The sequence below is a fragment of the Schistocerca americana genome, chromosome 7 (genome assembly GCF_021461395.2).
Source record: "Schistocerca americana isolate TAMUIC-IGC-003095 chromosome 7, iqSchAmer2.1, whole genome shotgun sequence".
Classification (NCBI taxonomy): Eukaryota; Metazoa; Arthropoda; class Insecta; order Orthoptera; family Acrididae; genus Schistocerca; species Schistocerca americana.
The window spans coordinates 175,132,712-175,159,106 of NC_060125.1; the positions used below are offsets into that span (position 1 = coordinate 175,132,712).

The 26,395-nt window shown below is 38.6% G+C and overlaps 1 protein-coding gene across 1 annotated transcript in view; it reads left to right on the forward strand.

Moving 5' to 3' along the window:
* The window catches only part of LOC124621800 (dmX-like protein 2), a 351,417-nt gene that overhangs the window by 159,832 nt on the left and 165,190 nt on the right, over positions 1-26,395 (forward strand). Inside the window, exons 22-32 of the mRNA XM_047147237.1 lie at positions 4,512-4,742; positions 9,304-9,464; positions 9,550-9,686; positions 11,794-11,936; positions 12,042-12,145; positions 12,226-12,325; positions 12,918-13,095; positions 14,929-15,056; positions 18,581-18,747; positions 18,833-18,985; positions 25,544-25,745. Coding sequence (XP_047003193.1) covers positions 4,512-4,742; positions 9,304-9,464; positions 9,550-9,686; positions 11,794-11,936; positions 12,042-12,145; positions 12,226-12,325; positions 12,918-13,095; positions 14,929-15,056; positions 18,581-18,747; positions 18,833-18,985; positions 25,544-25,745 — 1,704 coding nt within the window. The remainder of the gene's footprint in view (positions 1-4,511; positions 4,743-9,303; positions 9,465-9,549; positions 9,687-11,793; positions 11,937-12,041; positions 12,146-12,225; positions 12,326-12,917; positions 13,096-14,928; positions 15,057-18,580; positions 18,748-18,832; positions 18,986-25,543; positions 25,746-26,395) is intronic.

Genomic DNA, 26,395 nt, shown 5'->3' on the forward strand with positions numbered 1-26,395 from the left:
TTTGTTTGAATCACTAAAGGAAGCAGTTAGAGGACACAGATACGATGAGGATGGCGCTATCGAAGTGTTCGTGCCCAACTGGCTGTTGTCACAGTCACATTCATTTTACGAAAACAGGATCAGGAAACTGCCTTTCCACTTTGAAGAATGTGTTTCCCACTCAGGAGACTATATAGAAAAATAATTATGAGTGTATGAATTTTTCTGAAACTGAAGTAAACTTATTAAAAAATAATAATCCTGAAACTTCCTGGCAGATTAAAACTGTGTGCCCGACCGAGACTCGAACTCAGGAACTTTGCCTTTCGCGGGCAAGTGCTCTACCAACTGAGCTACCGAAGCACGACTCACGCCCGGTCCTCACAGCTTTACTTCTGCCAGTATCTCGTCTCCTACCTTCCAAACTTTACAGAAGCTCTCATGCGAACCTTGCAGAACTAGCACTCCTGAAAGAAAGGATATTGCGGTGACATGGCTTAGCCACAGCCTGGGGGATGTTTCCAGAATGAGATTTTCACTCTGCAGCGGAGCGTGCGCCGATATGAAACAATCTGGCAGATTAAAACTGTGTGCCCGACCGAGACTCGAACTCGGGTCCTTTGCCTTTCGCGGGCAAGTGCTCTACCACCTGAGCTACCGAAGCACGACTCACGCACGGTCCTCACAGCTTTACTTCTGCCAGTATCTCGTCTCCTACCTTCCAAACTTTACAGAAGCTCTCCTGCGAACCTTTCAGAACTAGCACTCCTGAAAGAAAGGATATTGCGGAGACATGGCTTAGCCACAGCCTGGGGGATGTTTCCAGAATGAGATTTTCGCTCTGCAGCGGAGTGTGCACTGATATGAAACATCCTGGCAAATTAAAACTGTGTGCCCGACCGAGACTCGAACTCGGGTCCTTGGCCTTTCGCGGGCAAGTGCTCTACCAACTGAGCTACCGAAGCACGACTCACGCACGGTCCTCACAGCTTTACTTCTGCCAGTATCTCGTCTCCTATCTTCCAAAGGTTCGCAGGAGAGCTTCTGTAAAGTTTGGAAGGTAGGAGACGAGATACTGGCAGAAGTAAAGCTGTGAGAACCGGGCGTGAGTCGTGCTTAGGTAGCTCAGTTGGTAGAGCACTTGCCCGCGAAAGGCAAAGGTCCCGAGTTCGAGTCTCGGTCGGGCACACAGTTTTAATCTGCCAGGAAGTTTCATATCAGCGCACACTCCGCTGCGGAGTGAAAATCTCATTCTGGAATAATAATCCTGTTTATATTTGATTCACTCTCATAGTCACAGACTGCTCATCAGGGCTAATTACGCTTTTTAACCAAAGCCTCCCAAGAAAACCAAAACAACAATTAACTGATTATTATTGATTAAAAAAAACAACCTATACAGCATACTGGAGCGTGTCGTTTCAACATCTTTTGCCTGCACAGCAGACACAATAGCAGTCAGTTTATGGTACGCTGTGAATGAGCCCCAATCACCCACAGTGCTCACTCGCCTCATATGAAGTAAAAAAAAACAACGGCATCAAATTTGTTTGAAGGAAAATTGAAAATATTAAATAGCAGTCTGTTTATGCAGCAAAATTAGACAGCATCCATGATTGTACCAGAGACAAGAGTATGAATTAAGTGTCAAAAATTTTGTTTATTAGTGTGTCCAACTGAGAAAGAGCTTTCAGTTCACACAATGATAAGCACAGGAAATGTTTCAAACCTGGCTCTGCCACACATGTAGGCTGATCTCAGAATATCCTTCCCATGATTTAACATCAAACTTGCCGCCCCCCCCTTCCACTTCCAGGAATATAATGTAGAAACATGTAAAACATTACAGTCCATATGACCTATCTTAAGAAATAGGCCCAAGAAAGTCAAACCCACATTTAAAGCACTTGTAGATTTACAAAAAGCTTTTAACAGATTTCACTGGTCATCCGGGATAAAATGCAGTTATAAGAGTCGAAGAGAGTGAAAGGGAGGCAGTAACTGGCAAGGGATTGAAGCTTGGATTCAACCTTTTTCCTATGTTGTTTGATCTTTGCGTAAAGCAAGGAAGAATTAAAGTGCAGTGTGAAGAAATAAAAACTTCAACCTTTGCTAATGTTATTATAATTCAGTCAGAGACACCAAAGAACTTGGAAGAACTGTTGAAGACAGTGGATATCTTGAAAAGGAGTTGTAAGATGAAAACAACAAAAGTTAAACAAGGGTGATGGAAAGTAGTTAAATTAACCCTTTCAAACCTGATTTTTTTTGCTAGAGGAAAGAAAATTTTTCTTTATGTGGTAATGCTCTTAGGTAACTTTTTAATGATTTTAGATGCAAGATTTATACAAAAATATGTAACTGTTTTCAAAGCATACGTTGCACACTTGGCTTTATTTTATATACTAAAATAATTAATTATGAAAAATCTCTATTGTAATGAATAGTAACATGATAATTCAAGAATTATCACCCAAAATAACAATAACAATATTCAATTATATGGTAGAATATAGTGAATCAACCACATCCGTGTATTCTGGTGGTCATGACCTGCTATGCACTGCTGCATTGACTTGCTAATATTTTCATAGTGGTGCTCAACAGTTGGCAGCACTTGCACATGATGAAAAGGTTAAACAGTCACAAATGTGTACCTCATGTTCCCATTTGGGAAAAATACTTCTGTTGCAGTGAAGACAAAGTGAAAGTTAATGTTCACAGCTGTAATCAGAAGGTCTGAAAGCGTTAAATAAGGCATTTACTGAGGGAATTAGTTTAGGAAATGACACCAAAGGTAGCAGAGCAGACAAGTTTTTATTATTATTATTATTATTGTTGTTGTGATCTGGACTGCAAAATAACTGACAGTGTCTGAAGTTGTGAAACTATATAAAATACAGGCTGGCCATAGCAAGAAAAGATTTCCTGAAAAAGAAACATCAAAATAAACTTAAGCTTTTTGAAGTGTTTTCTGAAAGTATGTTTTTGGAGTTTAGTGTTATATGGAAGTCAAATATTGACCATAAATAGCACAGACAAGAAAAGAATAGAAGGTTTTGGAATGTGGTGTTACAGAGGAATGCTGAAAATTAGTTGGATAGGTTGATTAACTAGTGAAGAAGTACTGCACTGAATCAGGCAAACAAAGAACTTTATGGTACATGACTAAAAGAATGGATCTGCTGATAGGCACAATCCAAGACATCACAAACAGATGATTTGGTATTGGTGTTGGGAGTGAGTGGAGAATGGGGTGGGGAATTGTAGGAGGAGATCCAGGATTGCTATAGTAAGCAGGTTGAAATGGATACAGCTTGTGGTAGTTATACAAAGATGAAAAAACTTCCACAGGTATGAACCAGTCTTTTTAGAGTGAATACCACAGCACACAAATTCTTCCAAATTATTTCTCTGATGTTTTAATGGGTGTTAATAGGTGCATTTCAGGAAGAAATATATCTTAAATTTGTTGTTTTGATACAAAATTGAGTAGACTGCTACTCAGTTTCCATGTGTTTTTACCTACAGTTACAACAAAAATCGGAATCTCTGTATGCATAAGATCATGCCAATCATGATATTTTTATCTTTGGCACACACATTTGGTATGTATTAGATTAGTCTGATGGGTATTTTAACATTGTCAGGAAACTACATTGTGGAAATAATACTTGACATTTTTGATGATCGACTCGTTATTTACAAAACTCGTTTGTGGTAACCACACAATAAAAGTACCTGTAATAGTTAAATTGTTTAGTGAGAGCATCAAACTTCACAATATAACACAGACATTTACAAGTTTGAAATAGCGCAGCCAAGATCATAGCAAAGATCAGTTCACAAGATCCCAGTACTAGTGAGGATCATAACAGTGCAAGTGAGAGAGATTAAGTGGCCTCTGGTCTGGGTTATATGCCATTGACCTATGATGGTTCTGGTAGACACCGGCATGTGCAGACCTCGGTGCAACTCAACTCCTGGGTCAGTGTGCCACTGGCTGGCAGCCAGTACCATACTGAGCCTAGGGAAAATACAGGTGAGTTCATAGCAGTGGCTCACAAGGGTGCTCTGTATTAATGTAGATACCGTCCATCGCAAATTTCGGGGCTCCTGGACCAATGCTGATGACTCAGTTGGTCCTTTCTCTGTATGAGAGAAAAGACTGGCTGATTTAGTTGTAAGGGCTGAGGTGTTGGCCAACAAAGGGTGGTAACATCGTGTATTTCACTTCCTCTGTTGTACCAATTTAATTTTTTTTCTGCTCTATATTCCCCTTCCCCTCACCAAGCTCATTTGTTGTCCTTTTATCTTGGATAAAACCAGAATAATTTGTGTATTACAGAGCTGAGAGAGACTTATTTAGTAACTTATACTGAAAGAATTTAAGAAAATTGTTACTATTTTTTATTTTCATATATTTATATGTCAAGTGGTTCACAGTTATATTTATAGTACAGAACGCAAAAATATGATAAAAACTAGATATCAAAACACATGCAGGTGACATTTTGCACAATTTGTTTCAGGTTCAGAATGGGTGCTGGAAGATACAATTCACTTAAAAAATATTCATTTACCCCGTATTCAAGTAGATCCTCACCTGGACCTCAGCTACTTGTATGATAGCCGTTTTTTACAAAAGAAGCAACGTTTGAACCACATATTGCAAACACTGTCGTCAGAAGACATTCGATCTCCACTCAAGAATGGTGATCAGACTGGGCATGATCACCACAGCCTTCAAAAGACAAGTGGAGGTTAGTGAAAAAATACTTTTGCTATAATTTGGTGAAGGAAAAGTGCTGTATTAGATTTTAGTACAGAATTCAATGATTTTATAATTTTCTTAACCAGAACTGTATCTTACATTTTTCAAAAAAGTCTATTATTACACCAAACAAATTCTAGTTATGCAAACTCTGAAAAAGAAAACAAACTATCTCACAGTGGAGATAGTAGTCACAGTCATTGTAGGAAATATCTTGGTCGTAGGGCTCGGTTAAGCCACATTCCATTTCTTTTCTTTTCAATCACAAACACATTGATACTGAAACTGCCTGGCAGATAAAGCTGTGTGCTGGAGCAGGACTCAAAAGTAGGACCTTCACCTTTCATTGGCAGGTACTGTATCTACTGAGCTACCCAAGCACGACTCACAACCCATCCTCTCAACTTTACTTTTGCCAGTACCTTGTCTCACTTTACTTCTGCCAGTACCTCGTCTCCTACCTTTCAAACTTCACAGAAATTGTCCTGCAGGAAGTAAAGTTGTGAGGGCTGTTTGCGAGTCGTACTTGGATAGTGGAACACTTTCCTGTGAAAGGCAAAGGTCCTGTGTTCGAGTCCCAGACTGGCTCACGGTTCTAATCTGCCAGGAAGTTTTATATCAGCACACACTCCACTGAAGAGTGAAGATTCATTATGGAAACAGTGTTGCTGTCACTCCAGTTGGGACTACAGTTCGTCTTGTCAGGTAATACAAGCAAAGTTCATTACCTTCTGCGAAGACACTAAATGAAAGCAGAAGTAAGAAACTCTCGTTTAACTACAGTTGTTAATAATTTAGGAGTAAAGGAGACCACTCACTGAAGAAGCATTGACTAGCCAACAGACACATGAAAAAGAATGAAAACTTTGCTAGTTTCCAGATAAATCTGAAATGAACTAGTGAAAAGAAGAGAAAGAAAAAAAGAAAAAAGACCTCTGCAGCTACATTGTGCAGGCTCACCACAAAATGCCAAGGAGTCCAATTCAATACCAACATCCGTCATGTCCATAGCCTTTTTGCTATCAAACACTGTCCCTCCCAACTTCCTTCTGCCTCCAAACCCACTACCTAATTACTTAAACACCTTCCTAGTTATATCTTCATTCACAACTACTTCTCTTTTTAGGTGAATATATACAGACAAATCCATGCCAGAGCCATGACCACCCGCATGACATTCTCCTATGGTGACCTGTTTATTGCCGGCCGGAGTGGCCGTGCGGTTCTAGGCGCTACAGTCTGGAGCCGAGCGACCACTACGGTCGCAGGTTCGAATCCTGCCTCGGGCATGGATGTGTGTGATGTCCTTAGCTTAGTTAGGTTTAATTAGTTCTAAGTTCTAGGCGACTGATGACCTCAGAAGTTAAGTCGCATAGTGCTCAGAGCCATTTGACCTGTTTATTGGACACCTAGAGGAAATCTTCCTTGCCTCTCAAAATCCCAAATTCTTTGTCTAGGTCAGGTTCATTGACAGTGTCTTCATGATCTGAACCCTTGCCAAGACACCCTATCCTCAGTCCTCTACAACCTTTTTATGAGACTGACAAAATTGCAGAAAGAAATGGTCATAGAGTTTTGCACCTCCTGCCATATTATTGCCATTTTAATGCAACAGGACTTGTGTGGGTTCAGGTGAAATCATATGCTGCAGAGTGAAATAGAAGTTTTAAATTAAAAGAAATAAAATTTTTAGTATGTGTGGCATGGAGCATATTACTCTCACGGAATGGAACAATATTGTCAAACATACACGGTACATCTTGGAATCATCATGGCACTGAAAAGGTGTGTTGGAAAAAGAGTGGAAGAGTTAATAATAAGATTAGGATATGATAGCAGCAGCAGGAACAGCAACAACAACAATTTAAAAAAAAAAAAGTTTGGAAATGTATGTCGAGATAAATGAAAGATTTTGATGTTTCTGTATTTTAACACATAGATGCATCTCTTACCTGCAACTTATGGAAGAGGGTAGACTCCACAGTCTTCAAAGAGAATGTTGTCATTATTCACATCTCTATGTCATTGTCAGTAGCTTCACTGCTCAAGGTTATTACCATTTTTTCAGTAGTATGGCATTGCAAGGGCTGTAGAATTTTCTGGTGTGGTACTCATAGTAGGGTGAACATCATGTGCAAATGCAAACAGTATAGTAGGGTGAACAACATATGCAACTGCAAACAGTATAGTAGGGTGAACAACATATGCAACTGCAAACAGTATAGTAGGGTGAACAACATATGTAACTGCAAACAGTCACATAATAGCATTGGTAGCATATCCACCATCTGTCACAGATGTTCTTTCAGCGATCCAATTATATCTTATCGTCATCCCCAAAAATGAGGAACATCCTACCAACAATGCTTCCTACGCCTCCTAAAGTGGTATTCTGCCACACACCCAACCTATGCGTCATTGTGGTCCATCCCTATTCCAGTCCCACTATCAACTCCTTGCCACAAGGGTCACCTCTCTGTGAAAACCAAGATGCCAAACCTGCCAGTTCTCTCACCCACCACATCCTACTCCATTCCTGTCACAAGCTTATCCTAACCCATCAGAAGCAGGGTCATTTGTGAAAGTAGCATGCGAACCAGCTGCTGCAGTTTCTGCACATCATTCTATGTGGAAATGGCCACCAATCAATTGTTCCCCAAAATGAATGGCCACCACCAAACTGTGGCCAAGAATAGAGTTTGAGCACCCAGTGGCAGAACACACTGCTGAGAGCAACATGCTAGATTTCAGTGGCTGCTTCACAAACCATACCATCTGGCTCCTTCACTCCAGCACCAGCTGTGCAGAATTACACATACAAGAGTTCTCCTCACTGTACATCCTCTGCTAACCCACTGCACCCAAACCCTCTACACAACAGTCTTCCTCACATCTGTTCTGTCACCCCCTACCCAATCTATACCTTCGCATTGTCATTGTGTGTTCCACAACTTGCATGCTCTGGAGCCCCGGGTGCATTCCTATCCCATGCGCTTGCTCCCTTTACCACTTACCAACCCCCCTTCAGCTTACTGCCCCTCTCTCCCTCTTTCCACCCAGTCCACCCACACCATTACCAGCACTGTGTGTTCAGCTCCTCTGGTGTGTGTGGGGGGGGGGGGGGGGGGGGGGGTTTGAAGTTGTGATTTGAAAACCCAGATCCACCTAGTTGTCTAATTATTTGATTAAACAATGATTTTAAGAAGCAAATAAGTTTATAGGAACTTCAGTGCCGAATACCCAAATATAAGTGCACAATGGTGTATCCCAGTAGGCCAGTACTTTATAACACCACCACCACCTTAAACTAATATCCCTGAAACACCTAACCTGTAGACCCAAAGAATGTGGCACATTTCCCTAGAGTACGAGGGTTGGAGAGCTCTTCTGAACAGCACATTGCAAGCCATCCCAAATATGCTCAATAATGCTCATGTCTGGAAGTTTGGGAGCCAGCAGAAGTGTTTGAACTCAGAAGAGTATTCCAAGAGCCACTCTGTAGCAATTTTGGATGTGTGGGTGTTGCATTCTCCCGCTGGAATTGGCCAAGTCCATCGGAATGCACAGTAGATGTGAATGGATGCAGGTGATCGGACAGGTTGCTTATGTAAATGTCACCTGTCAGAGTTGTATCTAGACATATCAGAGGTCCCATATCACTCCAGCCGCACATGCCCCACACCATTACAGAGCCTTCACCACCTTGAACAGTCCCCTGCTGACATGCAGAGTCCATGGATTCATCAGGTTGTCTCCATGCCCATACACGTCCCTCCTCTCAATACAATTTGAAATGAGACTCGTCCTACCAGGCAACACGTTCCCAGTCATCAACAGTCCAATGTTGGTGTTGACAGGCCTATGCGAGGCATAAAGCTTTGTGTTGTGTAGTCATCAAGGGTACACAAGTGTGCCTTTGGCTCCGAAAGCCCATGTTGATGGTGTTTCATTGAATGGTTCGCAAGCTGATACTTACATTGAAATCTACAGCAATTTGCGGAAGGGTTGCACTTCTGTCATGTTGAACGATTCTCTTCAGTCGTCATCGTTGGTCCTGTCCTTGCAGAATCTTTTTCAAGCCGCAGTGATGTTGGAGATTCGATCCCTACTTCATCACTACCTTGGAGATGCTGTGTCGCATCACTCATGTGCCGACTATAACACCAAGTTCAAACTCACTTAAACCCTGATAATCTGCCATTGTAGCAACAGTAACTGATCTAACAACTGCGCCAGACACTTGTTATCTGATTTAGGCATTTGCAACTGCAGCGCCTTATTCTGCCTGTTTACGTATCTCTGTATTTGAATACACATGCCTATTCCAGTTTCTTTGATGTTTCAGTGTATAAATTCTACAGCTTTTATCATATTCCGTCATTTATTCTTTTCAGCTCATTGACAGCATGTATGTGGCTTATTGAAACATGCTTAAAACCCTTTGCAGTAATTCCAAAAATACAAGATTCTGACTTAACAAATATAGACAGTGTGTTAAACTTTCTGAGAAATTGTTTTATTAACTCTAATGGATTTCCCTAACATTGCAGGTTTGTTAGCAGTTCCCAGTTTCAGTACATTGCAGTCACTGCGTAAGTCAATCATAGAATGTGGAAATACCTGCCCACTTACTCAGAAACACTTAGTGCAACTAGATTGGGTATCAAAAGAAGATGGTTCCCATATACTTACTGTTGGCGTAGGAAGCAAGGTAGGAAATTTTACTTATGTTGGTTACTGTGTTAAGAGGTTAATGGTTAGATAGGTACAAGCAAATACAAATTACATTGTTACAGATCTTGCTGTTTACTCCTGTTTCAAGTGACCTTGCCCAAGCGAACATGAAGGCTATGAAAGAGTCTCAGTCAACAAACAGGCCTATCTTGAGGAAGGCTTCTTCATTGGCTGTTCCTCAGTTTGTGGATGAGATCAGGTGACTTCAGTTAATGTACTTCTAAAAGTGCTACTGAATAGATAATTAGAAGTTAGCAGATCCTTCTATTGTGTGATTAGTAAAACAATTTTGTGGATTAACATTGCTCTTTTCCTGACTTTGCTTGTTAGCTTATGTGTGTATGTTTTACACACACTTGTAATGTGTGTTATTTTATAGGTAAAAATATGTATTTGTGCTTCATAATGGAATTGCGCTTCTTATCAAAACCCTCATAGCAAAGAAAAGCCAGAGCTCAGCTATAATACAATCACTGGTGCTTCCATACCATAACTCTTTAATCTTTTATGCTTTTTCGTGCTAATTATCTCATCCCCTGTCCTTAACTTCTGTCATTTGTTTTGTTGTTAAGTGTTACTACTTAGAGAAGTAAGGTACATAATCTAAATATTTGTTGTTTTAACACTTCTTAACTAATCTTTCAGTATACTTTTACTGTATTTACTGTGTTAGACTATGTCTTAGTGGGAGAGTTTTAACTACATTCATATTGAAAATGTTAATTTATTTTGGTAATGTGCTCAGAGTGAGAAGTAATAATTTAAAAACTTAAGTTGAAACTATGAATTCTACATATATGTATTTATATCATTACAAATAATATGAATTTGAAAAGAATTAGACAGAATGAAACAAATATGATAATTATTAGAAGTTGTATTAATATATCAGATGCAATTCTTTTAAAGTGGATTAAGATCATTGTGTGTACCATGTTCATGTACATGATGGTATGAACTTTCCCCACTTCAAATCAAAATTGCACCATCCATGATATTTTCAGAATGCCAGCTTCTGTGTTCCTGTTATTTTATGTAGAATGGTAAAATTAAAGTCTGAAAATTTGTGTAAGTCACTGAACAGCATACCACAAAATTTGTATCTTGAAATGTTATTGTCATATAAATTTTCTGGTTAGTTTTGTTTTGAAACTCTCAGCCTTCATGACTATTTCCAGATCATGGCATGTCCACTTCTTTTAAATTGAGCATTGTGAAACTGGTGGAATAGTAACACTCCGAATTCTCGTCAAAAGAAGCGAAGTTAAAAATTCTCATACATACCTGCAGATCTTTTTTCTCTGGCTTAGCTAGGCAAGTGTCAGAATGGTTTATTAAAGAGAGCCGTGGCTGATTTCCTTTCGGAACTTTGCCTGAGTTTATGCTCTATCTCAAATGACTGCATTGTTGTCAGTGAGGCATTAAATTTCAATCTTCCTTCCTTCCTTGCTTAATTTTTTAGACTTCCTTACATGATTCTAAATGAATAGAAACAGCACATATATTTGTCCAAATTAGATCTGGCATAGTTATTTCTTTTCAGCTTTGTTTTAGGTGTGCAGGTGCAAGCTGCTACTGTGGCATGTGAGCTGTCATTTGTGGTTACATTTGCTCGAAAGTAACAATATGTGTTTCATTTACAGATGTTCTTCTCGGCATTGTGTCATACTGGAATAGTCCACTGTGATTGGGCTTTATTTATGTTTATTCATTTGACAGTATCACATAATTATTGCTATGTGTTTCATATTTTGATCGTCTTCAGGTGGCATTTTGTTAACAGTTTACTGTGTGATTAAATGCAAGTGACATCAAAATAATTTCAATTAGTTTATTAATATGGAACTTATTATTTCTTGAAAGTACGTATATTTCGGTGTTCTGTTGATTTTGTGTAGAAATTTAGAGGTGGTGTAGCAAGAGGAACCAGCTAACAGAATTCAGACATAAGGTGGACACTAATTTAATTTAGAGGCCCAAAGTTTAATTGTCTTTCAAATCAGCTAAACACTTGTGAGAAACACGTGCTACACTATACTATATCTACTATTGAAATTAAAATAAGGTACGAGAAACATCTCGTCACCTTTCCTGTACCCTTTCAATAGTAATGCAGCCAATGCATTGAGTTGTGATTGGAGAATTAAGTGGCTAAAGCAGGGAAAACAATAATTATATCATCTTTTACTATTTTTTGTTGCTGTATTATAATAGTCTTTATTTTTAACTTATTGATATAAGTCAAATACGCGCAGTAGCCCAAATTTCAGATACATTATTTTAGTTTCACTGTAACATGTTTATAGGTGGATGAAGTTGCGTAAGGTGGACTTGGTAACAGCTGATAGTTTACCACCTTTGCCTATGCAGATATCATGGGTTCGAGACGGTATACTTGTTGTTGGAATGGATAGTGAGATGCATGTTTACTCACAGTGGAAACCAAAATGTAAGTTCCTTGTGTGCTGTATATATTCAGTCCAGTAATTATTAATAAAGACTGTAATAATTTTTGCTCTACAGTATTCACAGAAATATATTTCAATTTTCGTAGCTTCAGTTGCTCGTGATCGTGGTGTGGGATTAGCCCATCAAGAATCAGATGAATATCAAGATTCTAGAAACTTGAGAGATGAAGACTTAAGAAATTTGGCTCAGGTATTGAAAGAAAGTAGCAAGATGCTGTAAAATTTGAATTTTTATCAAAGTTGTGTAATAAATTTTCTGTTGGCTTACAGGAAACTTCGCAACGTCGATTAGCCAATGTCAGCTCCATGCCTCATCTTTCCCGTGTCAGCTCCATCAATTTAACAATGCTGGATAGCAAAAAGATTAGAGGTACGGTGCTTCTCTGATGAACCTAATATTTTATACCGTAACTGATATGCAGTGATAGGAACAAAAGTGTGTGGGGGAGGGCGGGGGGGGGGGGGGGGGTGTATTTTATACTGGAACAAAACAGATATGGATCCAGGTGCTTTGAAACATTTGTAGTGTGTTTTTTGAGATGGTACTAAATAAAACCACAATTCATGGATGATAAATCATCCATCATATTAGTAGAGCATTTTTAATTGCATATTTGTGCTATCATTTCCCTTTCCACTAGTAGAGCATTTGTAATTGCTTATTTGTGCTATCATTTCCATGATAGGGTTCAACATGTAGAACTAATCAAACGCTATCAGTGTAAAGAATTCTCATTTGTCATTAGGATGGGGTTTCATACTTTGCACTCCACTGCTGTGCCCACATTACAAATGTTTTGAGCATCCAGTAAATTATCCTGTAAACTGTCTAATTGGTTTCCTTTTTCCTATGTACCATTTACAGAATTAACCTTGAACATAAAGGACTCAATATATATGTTAGTGGCAGCATGTAAAAAAAGATTATTGAAATAATTACATTTGTTGTTACCTGGCTGCAGGTGCTATTGTGCAGACTGAGCAGTTGGGAGGTTCTGATTATATGCCTGACTATGGACTTTTTGAAGCCAGCCGTATAGCTTGCCCTGTCTTGCCACAGTATCATCCAAAACAACTAATGGAGCTGCTGAACTCTGGGAAAATACGTTGGGTGAAAGCTATATTAGCACATTTAGTAAGGTATGCATGGTTCACAAAAGTAAAAGTATTTCTTTTTTTAAAAAAAAAATTCATAGATTTTTAAAAGAACAAGTTTTCATTTAAATTTTCATTAATCCTTACTACTTCTTGCTGTACTATTCATCTTTCTAAAATTTATTCTTTACAATAAGCTGCTGGAAAGAAAGAGATGTATTGTCTCTGGTATCTTACTCCTTCATTGTCTTGTTGTTATGTGCTAAACATGACTTTCTCTCCATATTCCATAAATTCAGTAAAGGAAGTTGAGTTTACTTATATTGCCTTTTAAGTGTCAGCACTGTTAAACTTTCATGTGATACTTGAAATGATGAAAACTCTTTTTAATTATTTTTATTATGACACAAAACAGATCTCCTAAGATAAAATGTAAATAATGAAGTTTAGAAAGAAAGTTGTAAGTTCTTGATACTGGCATTAGATACAATCTCATTATATAGAACTTCAGAATTTTATGAATGCTTATTATAGTTTGAGTTTGTATAAGGAAAGGGAATGTATATCAAAGTGCTCTTTGCAGCCATATTCACTAGCACCTCCGTACTCACTTTTTGGCAGAGGCTTCTGTTTACAAAAGTACTAAAAATAGGATGTTAATTTGTATTTTATATAAGCAGTATTGTATTCTTTTCATTTGTATTAAATACTTCATAATCTTCATTAATTTTGGACCATCAGCATTAGAGAGTGTGGATTATTGCACCTGCTTGTCTGTAATTGCAAGGAAGTTATACTGTACCTTTGTCCTTAGGCCAGCAAAGAAACTCAAGTTTTTTGTGAAACAATTACACTTACTTTTTGTCACTAAAATAAGTTATTAGTACCAGGGGTGGCGGCAAGGAGGGGGGGGGGGGCGGAGCTATGGGGGTTATAGCCCTCCACCCCACCCCAATGGAGTATCATATTACACTGGATAAAATGACTTCAGAAATTAGCAAATATATTACTCCAACAGATTCAATCTTTTTTTATATATAATTATGTAGCAATACAGGTTGCAATGTATTTCAAACACAGTTTAACAAAAGAATAACAGCAGCAAATAGCTTACGATCTAAACCAATAAATATCATTTAACTTAAAATGGGTGTCTTATTATTTATTAATGCATGTTTTTTACCCCAAACTCCAAAATAGTTAGCAAAAACTACGTTAAGCAACACCAAATTTTACCAGTTTGTCGGTGAAGGATCCCAACTCTCCTTTTGTTAAGCGATATTCCATTCTCCCCCCCCCCCCCCCCCCCCCCCCATATTAGCTCCCCCTGTGACAGACTTCTAGAATCGCCCCTTATTAGTACCATACTTCCATATTTATAAAATGATATTGTTGTATGTGTGTTAATTTGTTAGCTTAATTTTAAATGTTGCAACAACACGTACTGTTATATCTCTTTCCTACAAGTTCTGTCTTTTACGATGGGAAACAAGAGGGTAAATTTACTGAGAGATCATATGCTTTGCACTGTATGTTGTATCCAAATAATATTTCATTTCCTCATAATAATATAATGTAACATGCATGTCTTAGAACTCCTGGAAATTAACTTGCAAAGTGGGAGTCAATGCTTCATTCAACTAGCTAATAAAATGAGAAAAAGAACAGAATGCATGATTTCAAGAGCTATATTTGGATCCGTGCAGTGTGGCCTCTGTTGCTCATAAATTAAATTATTTGTGTGCACTGAACTAATATTGTAACAATATCACTTATGGAAATGCAAGAGTTGAGTAATACTTACAGAGTTTTTAGTACTTTGTAGATATCTTGAAACCAGCTGATTTTGTTCCTCTGAGATAATGTCCACTTTTGCAGATGCATATCAGGAACATGTACAGTGCGACAGGGTGGAATGCTTCAGTCCAGCACAGACGAGGAGAACCTAGTACGACAGAGGGGTTGGTCTCGTTCGCGTACGTTGTCTGTGAGCTACGTTAGTGCAGGTATGAGAGTAAAGCCATTCCTGTATCCCCGGTTAGAAGTAACATGCAGCTTACAGCTTGAGCTGCTCAGCCACTTTGCTGCTGTTAACAACACTGCTGAGCTGGCCAGAGCAGAGCAAGGCGTTGTCTGTAGTAGCTGAGTGAGTGGATGTGTGGGGTAAGGCAGGGGACCATGGCTTCTCTCATACAATTTCATGTTGTCTTCCTGTATAAAAGTTTCTTATTGCATAGTAGCCTGCCTTTTGTACTTTTTGTTTGGGGCTGTTTACCTTGGCTTTTGCAGTAGCAGCAAATGTGGATAGTTAATAATAGTTTCTTTTCATGAATCAAATATGATTTGTGATGAATGAAGTCCTGCATTTTACAGCAAGTACTGTAGACCGGGTACAAAAATAATTTTGCGCACTTCATTTATAATTAATTATTAGTAACAAAATTAGAAATACAGATAAAATTCAGTCAAATTTTCTAAATAATTTTTTTTTCTTTGTCCATCAGGTCTATATATTACATGATCCAGAACTAGCAGAAAATGTAGGAATCAATAATTTGAAATGTATTGCAGTATGTGTGAGCTTCAACATACCACTCTTTTCTTGTGTTTAAATGATATCAGTCACAAACTTAATGAAGGCTTTTGGAATGTATTGCTATTGAAGTTAGAGCTTATGTAAAGGTAAATATGAGGAGGCTGAAATCTGTGACATTGTGCCTAGTACCCCAGCTGTGTCCCTGCTTCGATTTTAATGCAGTTGGGTCACCAGTCATACTGGCAAGTACGCACAGTGGATCCACATGAAAAGATGGAACTCGACTCTAATATGTGGATGAAGATTTACACTGTTGGTACATTTTAGTATTGACTATGAAACATATTTCACTAATGGTGGCAGTAACATATGATGGATTTTATGTTCCTTGATGCCACAGTTTTAAGATTGCTGCTTATGCTCGTATAAATGCTTTGTTACTTGAAGATGATCTGAAGACTGAAACTAGTTGTGAATAAAGAGTGATTCTACCATGATGAAAAAGTATGCCTCAGGTTATGATAAATATTTATTTCTGATCCAACTAGTTTCATGGCATATTAGCCACATCTTCAGGGGTACATCTGCATACAAACAAGAGAAAAAGTATAAAGATCCTGTATCAGTTAAAATGTAGTTGAGCAACGTGTGAAACTATATAGGAAAATTATGTACTCACATTTATTTCACAATTTATTTCAAATGATAACCAGTAGATGACCCAACATCTGTCCATTGTGATAAAGGTGTTCAACTGTCAAGGGGTCAGTAGTCCAATTTAAAAGATGGCAGAATGTAGCGAACATAATCTTGATACAGGAAATCTAGAATAAGGATAAAGTGGTAAACGAGATGGACTGCAAAAGAATAAAACAAATTATGCGTAGTTGAGGAAACCTTCGTTCCACCTAGTAAGATAAAGTAAATCTCATAAAGCAGAGTCTGTACAATTGTATGATAGGTAATGAAGGTCTAGTCTAGACAAAACACTGCTTACAAAAGATCATCATCTAGACAGAAGAAGGACTGGACAAAAAGAAAATTAAAATATTGTATGGACATAATGACAACATGACGCACACAGTGACCGCCTAGATGAACTGAGCTGAATTGGTGCATACAAGCAAAAAGGGAGCATGCACGTAAGAATGTATGCAATGAGCGCCGATGTAGGAACTGTATCATAAACGGTGGCAGGGAAGGTTGGGTAACATCTTTAGAACTAACTTTACATGTGAAAGATAGAAAAACCTAAGATATAATTACTTTAGTTTCAAAACAGGAGGTGGTCAACCATCCCAAGTGGAGTACAGTTGTAAAATAAAGGAATTATATAGTACTTAATTAACAATGATCTTCGGGAACCAAAAATGCATAAATAGTGATTATGAGTCTCATAGCGATTGACAATTATGGAAGTCAAGTACAGAAATGGCAGAGGGTTTTCAGGGAAAAAACCAAATAACTGTGTATAAAAATGATTTAAAGTAGGGAATAGACTATATGTACTAGGTTGTCCTATTCAAACTGTCGAAGTTTGCTAAAACATTGCGATAGCACAACTCTAGCTGCCCATTGAGGGTATGCATTGAGAGATGCTTTTTGCACCTCAATGTCTCAATCCCTTTGAGAATGTTGAGATTATGTCCCTTTCTTTCCCTGTGATCTGGATTACTTTATCCATATTGTAGACTTCCTGCACTGCGATGATGATCCCTGCATTTTGTCGTGTTTTAAACTGGACTGCATACCTCTTGATGGGTGAACATTTTTATCATAATTGGAGAAAGAATGTTGGGTCATCTACTGTTTATCATTTGAAATAAATGTGAGTATGTATTTTCCTAAATAATTTCATGTGTAGTTCAACTACATTTTAATCTAAACAGGATATTTATACATTTTGCTCTTGTTTGTATACACATCTATCCCTGATAATGTGGCTCTAATGCCATGAGACTACTTGAATCATAAATAAATATTTGTTACACAGCTGAAGTGGTTTTTTAATCATGGTATAATTCTGCAATTGTAGATCCCCACAATACAAAATTTTTCTGTGAAAAATTATGTATCAGCTGCTGTTGGTGGTTGAAATATGACATTTTTCCACATACTCATTGTTAATAATATTATTGCCATTGTTGTTCAGTGTTGTAGTCCTCATATTCTTACCAATTCTGAATTTCATTATGTGACTTTAATTCTCTTGTATATCTGTTTTCCCCCAATTCCTTCCCTCAGTTCATATGTATTTGCCATCAAATATATTTTTACCATGAGACTGAACTCTTCCATCTATTAAGACTGCCAAATGCAATGCTTACCATGAATTTGCTTCATTCATCTTTGTATCTTCTTGACTCTTTGCCAGGTGTGACCTTCCCCTTTGGTTTGCCTCATCTCAATTGATCTATCATTAAACTTCAATCTCCTTTCTTTTACTTAGCCATATTCTCACACTTTAATCTCATTCCTTTTCCTGTACAAAGGAATCTCAACCAGTGACAGGAAGAAAATCATGGCTACATAAGTATATTTTCTGAGAAGATTATATTCACTATGAAATTTCTATTAGCTAGGTAGGTGTGGATGGGAAGAGATTAGAAAGAGGGGAGTGAAATATTATTCTGTGCAACAGGTTAACACGAGTATGCAAATCAAGGTAAATAGCCCCTAAGAAGCAAGTTTCTTCTAGAGCAAACTATTAACGCTTTCTCACTCTGTTGACAAATTGTCTGCAGAAATTTTATTTTTGCATAAAACTGTCAGCCTTTGGTCAGTCTGCTTTTTATTCTTTGAATGTGTCTGTGTGTGGCATAAAAATGCTGTTTTTCTGTTGGCATTTGTCTTTTCAGTTTTGCAGTTCACTGCTGAGTTATTAATTTCACAATCTTTCTGATACTTATTATTTTCTCTATCGCTTCTTTATGTATTGTGTTTATTTCCTTAATTGTATCAAAAATTGCTTTATGCTGTGTATTTATTATTCAGGTACTACAAGCCCTCTTGAACAGAGAGGTTCCACTACTGCCATACCTGAGGAACTAACACTTGATTATGCCGAGATAAGTTCTATACCACCCTTACCATTGTGGACCCTCTTAGCTGCAGACAGGGAAACAACTAGCAGTGCTGCCCAAATCTCAGAAGATCAGGAGGTACAATTCTCCTTGTAGTTTCAGTTTAATAGCTGTTATCATATTTCACACCAGTGGTTCTAATTTCTTAATGTTTTTTTTTCAGGATTACAATAATTTATTTGATGGAAGTTTGGCCGTTGAAGATGAGACACTAGATGAACTGCTGGAGGATGAAATAGATTCGCCAAAACGTCATGAAAGACGTTTATCCATGAGTCAGGAGCGACAAGGCTTGTCACATTTTGGGCCGCGACAGGTTTGATAAAACCTTGATCTTTCTCCCTTCTTCCCTATTATGTTAGCTGTAAAGCCATGTGTGGTGTTTAATTTATTTCAACTTTTCTGTAAAGCCCAGTCCACACGCAATGATCTGTCTGCGCAGACATCAGCGCAGATGTCTGTACATGCAAAAGATCACTGCAAATGTTGTGTGTTCACACGACACAAACCCCAATCTACTACTTGCCCGCCATCTGTCTGTGTAGAAAAGAAATATCAGCGGCAAGCAGCAAGCGACTACGCTCCCCGTAAACATCAAAAATTTAATTCAGTTATTTTGAAATATAGAAATGGAGGAAGTTCTGTTGTGGTCTGTGTTCGCAACTTGTGTTGCAAAAAACATTCAGACCAACCGCAGGAAACAGAGAAAGCGGTCAAATGCGGTCAATGGTGTGTAGACTGGCTGCCAAAGCGAAAGCAGTTTTCTCACGTAAATTTACTGCGAGAGTTGCAGGGCGAACGTAATGACTGGCGAAATTATTTGCGGATGCATGTTGAAACTTATAATTATCTCTTAAAGCTTGTAACCCCTCATATTATGAGAAAAAATACTTGTATAGAGAAGGTCAATTTCTCCTCATGAATGGCTGGTGGTAACATTAAGATTCCTAGCAACAGGAAGGAGCTACAAGGATTTGGAATTTTCTACTGCAATATCGAAACAAGAGTGGAGTGAAATAATACCCGCAATTTTTCAATTAGAGCATTGTATGCTGCTGTCTTTTTGTCTCAGTCACTATATTCTTTACTTTAATCTTTCACAAACATGGGTGGTTTCTATATATTTCAATGAATTCACTTACAAGCTCTCGAGAACACTGACAAGTATCAGCCATTTTAATGCCCTGTGCGCACAAATACAAACACTAGACTGAGCAAACAGCTGTTTTGCGCCAGATTTGTGGTGATCTCCTGTCCACACGCTCCAACTTGTCTTCGCAGATGTGGTTTGTACCCACAGATTTGAGAGATTTCGCTCAAACCTCCAACTCCAACTTCCAGGTTTGCACACACCTCAGGTTGGTGCAAATCTTCTGTCCACATGCAACGATCTGTCTGCGCAGATGTGATATGCGCAGACAGATCGTTGCATGTGGACAGACCTTAAGAAAGGGTAGCAATATGCGTAGAGCAATGTGCACCTTATTCAGGAAAATGTGGCTAGTTAAAAATGCAGTAGCATATACTGAAAACATGTCATCCATCAAAAAAATTGCATATCCTGTCTTTTTTGTATTTTGCACAAGCCATTAAAGCATGTTAGCTTTAGAAAAAATTAAATATTTACTATCCTTTGTTAAATAATTGCGTTACTGTAGCATATAATCAACAGACAGTATGGGAAGTCACTGTGCAGTGAATAAAAATATGCCCAGAATGAGATTTTCACTCTGCAGCGGAGTGTGTGCTGATATGAAACTTCCTGGCAGATTAAAACTGTGTGCCGGACCAAGACTCGAACTCAGGACTTATGCCTTTCGCGGGCAAGTGCTCTACCAACAGAGCTCCCAAGCACGACTCACGCCCCGCCCTCACAGCAGGAGAGCTTCTGTAAAGTTTGGAAGGTAGGAGACGAGGTACTGGCAGAAGTGAAGCTGTGAGGACGGGGCGTGAGTCGTGCTTGGGTAGCTCAGTTGGTAGAGCACTTGCCCGCGAAAGGCAAAGGTCCCGAGCTCGAGTCTCATTCCGGCACACAGTTTTAATCTGCCAGGAAGTTTCAATAAAAATATGGTTCCTTTGTTCACTTAAGGATTCTCGGAAACATTTACTTGATTTATTAAAAAAAGTTTCTAAAAAAATCATGCAATCTGGCATAAATAAACCAAACAGAAGATTTGAGATCGCTGTCCTGCTGATGATGTCCGGTAAACATAAAAAGTTTCTAGTTCTGCCTTTCTAAGGTTAAAGTGAAGATAATAACTCCCTAAACAATTCGCAAAAAAAGAGAGAGAGAAAAATGCAGCTGTGAAATGCCCATAGAACTCTTTAATAATGTGAAATCATATTCCGAATGAAATAAAGAATGCTGTGGGAAATATAGTTGAAAGTGTTTCAGAAAGACTTGATGCACATTATTATTAATTTGTACAAGTGGATGAGTTTGTTCTTAGACAATTCTCGTTAAAGGATCATATGTCTCCTAGCAACTGATACAAATACTAGCATGCCATATTGTTTAAGTTGAATTCGACAGCTTGATAAAACAACTGAAAGCACTAACTGTGTTCACCAATTGCTTTCAAAAACAGAAAACTCTTAATATACTACTCTTGATCAATTATGGGAGTGCAGTCCTGAAAATAATTTTCAGAAATCAAACAACTACACTGTCCACACAAAAAATATTGTTTTTCTAAAAACATAACTGATAATGCTCTTCACAGGAAAGAGAAGTTGTATTATCATGGATGTAATTATTTGTCACCTGCCTTGAAAAAGTTTAAATCCTTGATTAATGTCAATGCTAATCCAAATGACTAAGCCAAAGAAATGGATAAAATATTACGTGTTATTTTACAGATGTGTAGTATAAATAGTTTGGAATACACTGGCAGAAAACATTATTTGGAGAAATAGTTTGGAATATACTGGCAGAAAACATTATTTGGAGTTTCAGAGTTATTCTTTATGTGATAGTGAATGGCTTAGAGCTTACATTTGTGTTTGAGGCATGGTTCTTTGGTGCTAAGTCAGACAATTTTGATCTCAAACTATGGCATCACAAAGTGCTAGTCTAATAAACTGAGATTGGGTGATGGATGCCTACCACAGTAAGATGAGTAGTAGTCTCCAATAGGGAGACTGTGTTGGAATAAACTGCCAAGAAAAGCATGATGATAGATTAGCATAGGTTTGTGCACCTAATTCATGATGGGTATTATTAATGCATGAATTTATTACTTAGTTTTCTGCATTGTGATAACCATTTAAAACTCTATTAAATACTGAATAGCAATTTGTGACACACTCGTAGTGCTAGTCTCATTACCCTACTATAGAGCAAATCGTAGTCTAGGGTATGCAATTTATACAGTCACTGAGCCGTAAACATCTACTCATTCCAACATGTTAAATGTAGTATCCATTATGTAACTGATTCTATTTTGCATCAACCCATCGTCTATTTTTTCAGTTAGTGTGAAAGTTCAGAGCATTCTTCAAGCTATAAGCTTATTTTCCTCTATTGCTTTGTTTACACATATCACAACTTTCACTTGTCAAAATTTTCACTCTTTCAAATAATATTGCCTTCCGCTTAAAAGTAAGTACCTATTTATTATTGGTATTGTCTTGTGCATAAATGACATAAGAATTCACTTTTAATCTGGCAGAACATTTAGTACACAAATTTACATAACTAAAATACCCTACACCTCTTACATTACTGTTAAAGGAATAATCATTGTAAACTGCTTATTAAACTGTATGTATGTTCACTAAAGATATTTTCCTTCTCCTATACATATGGAATTGGCCACTGGTCCTGGAGGTACTGCGTTCAATGTCAGATAAGGGTGGGGATTTTTCCTTGTTCCAGAATGGCCTCAGGTCTGCCCAGTATGCTATCAAATTAGTATGAAGATCTTTCCTAGGAGTTAAAGGTGGTGGGATGATAAGCACCTCCTAGAGCTGCTGCAAAGGAAGGTTACACTCCATCAGTCAGACCAGTAGCATGGTCACAGGCTTGTGCAACACACAAGAGAGTTCAACAATATTAGGTAAAGGATAAACTGCTACTCACTATGAAGATGACTGTTGAGTTGCAGACAGGTGCAACAAAAATACTGTTACACATTTAGCTTTTGGCCAAAGCATTCTTCAGAAAAGAGAACACACACATTCGCACTCGTGGCTTCCATCTCTGGCAGCTCGGACTAGAATGCAGCTGTCACATTGAGTGGAAATCTAGAGTGAGGCAGGGAAGGAGGAGGGATAGCAGAGTACAGGCAGGGAAAGAGGTGGCATGGCCTTTGACAGGCTCCATCTGAGGCCCGACAATCTGTCTAAGCAGCTCTCCTGCAGTCATTGCACTGTTTTATATATTGGTGTGACTACCAACCAGCTAACCACCACAATGAATAACTACTGCCAAACTGTGGTCAAGAGCATGGTACACCATCCTGTGGCACAAGATGCAGCCAAAACATAACATGCTTAATTTCAGAGGTTGCTTCACAACCTGGGCCATCTGGATCTTCCACTCCACCACCACCAGCTTTTCTGACCTGCGCAGATACGCGTTATCTTGACAACACATTTCCCACTCCCAAAATTATCCTGTCCTCAACTTGGTAACCTACTGTCTCCATCCAACTCCACACCCTCCACCCAACAGCCCCCCCCCCCCCCCCCACTCTTCCCTCTCCCATGGTCCTATTGCCCCCTCTATATTGAGGCGCCCACACTCTCATTGTGTGACACCCTCTGCCAATGCACTTGTCCCCCTTTCCCCTTCCTTGCTCCTCTCTTTTTCTGCTCCCCACTCCCTCCCACCCACCTTCTTGCTCCACAGCCTCCCAACTTTGCACCTGACAGTGTTCTCGTACCTCCATCTAATCCCTGCATGCTCCACCAAATAGCACCCTTCTCTCACCCCACTCATACCCTACTATCCCTTCCCATTCCCTGCCCCACAGCATATTGCTGCTCGGTTCAGCTTGACAGTTGCATTCCGATCCAAACTGCCAGAGATGGCAGTCATGTGCATGAGGTGTGTGTGTGTGTGTGTGTGTGTGTGTGTGTGTGTGTGTTCTTTTCTGAAGAAGGCTCTGGCCGAAAGCTAAATATCTAACAATCCTTTTGTTGTGCCTGCCTGCAACTCAACATGTCAGTTTTACAGTGAATAGCAGTCTATCCTTATAATATTTTTGAAATTCGAACCTGGAATTTCCATTGTTAGGGATAGGAGTTCGCAGGTGAGGGCACTTGCTCCCTCATGGAATATGGACAGTAGCTTTTTATTCATTACAGAATTCTCTCGACTTTCCAGTACTCATAGTCAGCAGCTACTCTAAACTGCAGATTTACAGGTAACAAGTCCGACCAAGAAGAGAAGTTCTGCAGCTGCAGCAATCATTATATATCTTGAGCTTCTTTAGTTGTTAGTCTGCTCACAGGAAATTACGCTGGTGTCTTGTTGCGGGTCCAGATTCAGTGCTGACCTGCAGTCAAGATGGATATGAACCTTTACAGAACCATGCCAAAATTTAATTTTTAGTCTTTGCTCTGTCACTTCCTTATTAGGCCCTTGAATGGAAAGGAGTAAGTCTTTACACCGTGGCACATGGATTCTGTCACTGATTTTGAGCACATAAACATGGAAGCAGTATATATTCCAATCACCCAACCTCAATCCCCATAAGGATGCCCCCCCCCCCCACCCCCTTTTGTTGTGCAGTGGAATCACAACAGTAATTCATTATTTGTGTGTAGAAAGAGAATACTATTTTCTGTCCTCCAAGAGAGGGAACAAAGTGTGAAATTTCATGGAGGAAAAACTGTACTCTTCAAGAATGGGAACTCATCTGTGTGCGACTCAGAACCACATGTTGTCACCGAGCTACAAATTCTACATACTAGTTGGCTTGCTGCACAATAATGTGATAAACTGGAGAGGACAATTACCTTGGTCTGGTTCTAGGCTGCTTTATATTGATTTTGCTGTTTTTTACTGGCCTATTACAGTTGTATATTGGTCCTGGGCTACGCTACAGTTCACCTAACCAACCAAAATAATTGTAGCTTTGAAAGTGCTTTTTTCAAGTTCACATATGCCATCAAGACTAAACACTATAAATCATGTAAATAATGGAATAAATCCAGTGACATGAATTGATGTGCAGTTTTATAAGCAAAGTGTCATAGATGGCATCAGAGTCGAATAAGCCCTTCCTAAAGTTTATTCTCTGCTTCTCCACTTCGAGGAGTATTAATTTGGCACTTTCATTGATATCCAGTAAGGTTTTCTCAATCATTTTGACCTTTTTTTTTCCATTTCAGATTTTTAATTTTTTCTTTCAGCCTAACCTTATGGGAGCATGAGTACATCATTTTTATGAATACTTTCTATCTTTACTTCATAACTCATTGAACGCCCTTGATTTAATCATATGAAGATGTAATTTCAGATAATGGAATCAAAAAGTGATATCCGTATTTATATTAATAACATAAAAAAGATTTGTTGCAAATACTTCTGAGATATGCTTACCATTTATTTACCAAAGTAATCACCTTAAAAATGTCAAGTAGATAACTCTCAATGTTTTAAGGCACAATAAGTTTTGTTCACTTATTGTCAGATGTAGTTCTTGGACACGTTTTCAAACTCATTGAATCAGTTACGTACAAACTGGCAACATTTTAATCTTGTGCCCCCTCTTGGAAAACTTTCTGCAGTTGCCCATGGCCACATATTTTACTTAACCTTTTTATTTGTATAGTATATTGTACATGTTGATACCATTGTGTGTGTAGTAGCATTTATTCATTTTGTATGTGTTGTAGTATGTAATACCACCATTTTGTTATGTAGGGGCGTGTCCTTTCACGGCTATTGACACACACACACTTACCTGGCCTTTCAAGTCTTGATCAGATGCATCTTTTAGCTTTGGCGGATACTGTTTCTACATGCAACACAGACTTTGCAGAGCGATTTGCTATTGATGCAGCAAAAACAGCAATTGCAAAAGAAAATCTGTCAGGAGTGCCTGAAGGAGAAGATGTATCCACAGGTAAGAAATTTTTTACAGAATACTCACTGCTGTGCAAAACTTAAGGACAAAAGTTACCTACACGTGTGTCACTGCCAAGTTAGTATGATCAATGAAACTTGGACCATATATAGAAAGAACTGCTACAGATAATACTAAACGTAACCGAAAGAAATACATAACTAGACAAACAGAAATGACATTTTTATTCAAAGTAAATAATTATACTGAAGTCATTGTGATTTATAATCGCCTCTTACAGAAGCTGGGACACGGTTCTTAAGAGTGTGTGTGATAACCAAGAACGGCAATGCATATTCTGCAATATGCTTTCATGTGACCACAGTGTTGGTAAGGAGTTCCACTTGTCCACCAGTGCAATAGACAACTGCCAGATGGTTGTTGGTGCATGTGTACTTCCTGTAATATGTCTCCCCAACACATCTCACATGTGCTTGATGGGATTTGCTTGTGGACATGCTGCAATTTGTCTCCCCAACACATTCTGCTCATGCTGAGTGGGATTTAAGTTGGGAGCGGGCAGGCCAGTCCACTGGCCGAATACCCTCTCATTCCAAGAGCTCCTCCACCCATGCAGTTTGATGTGATCACACATTCTCATCCATAAAAATAAAGTCAGAAGTGATTGCACCCTTGAAACAATGCACATG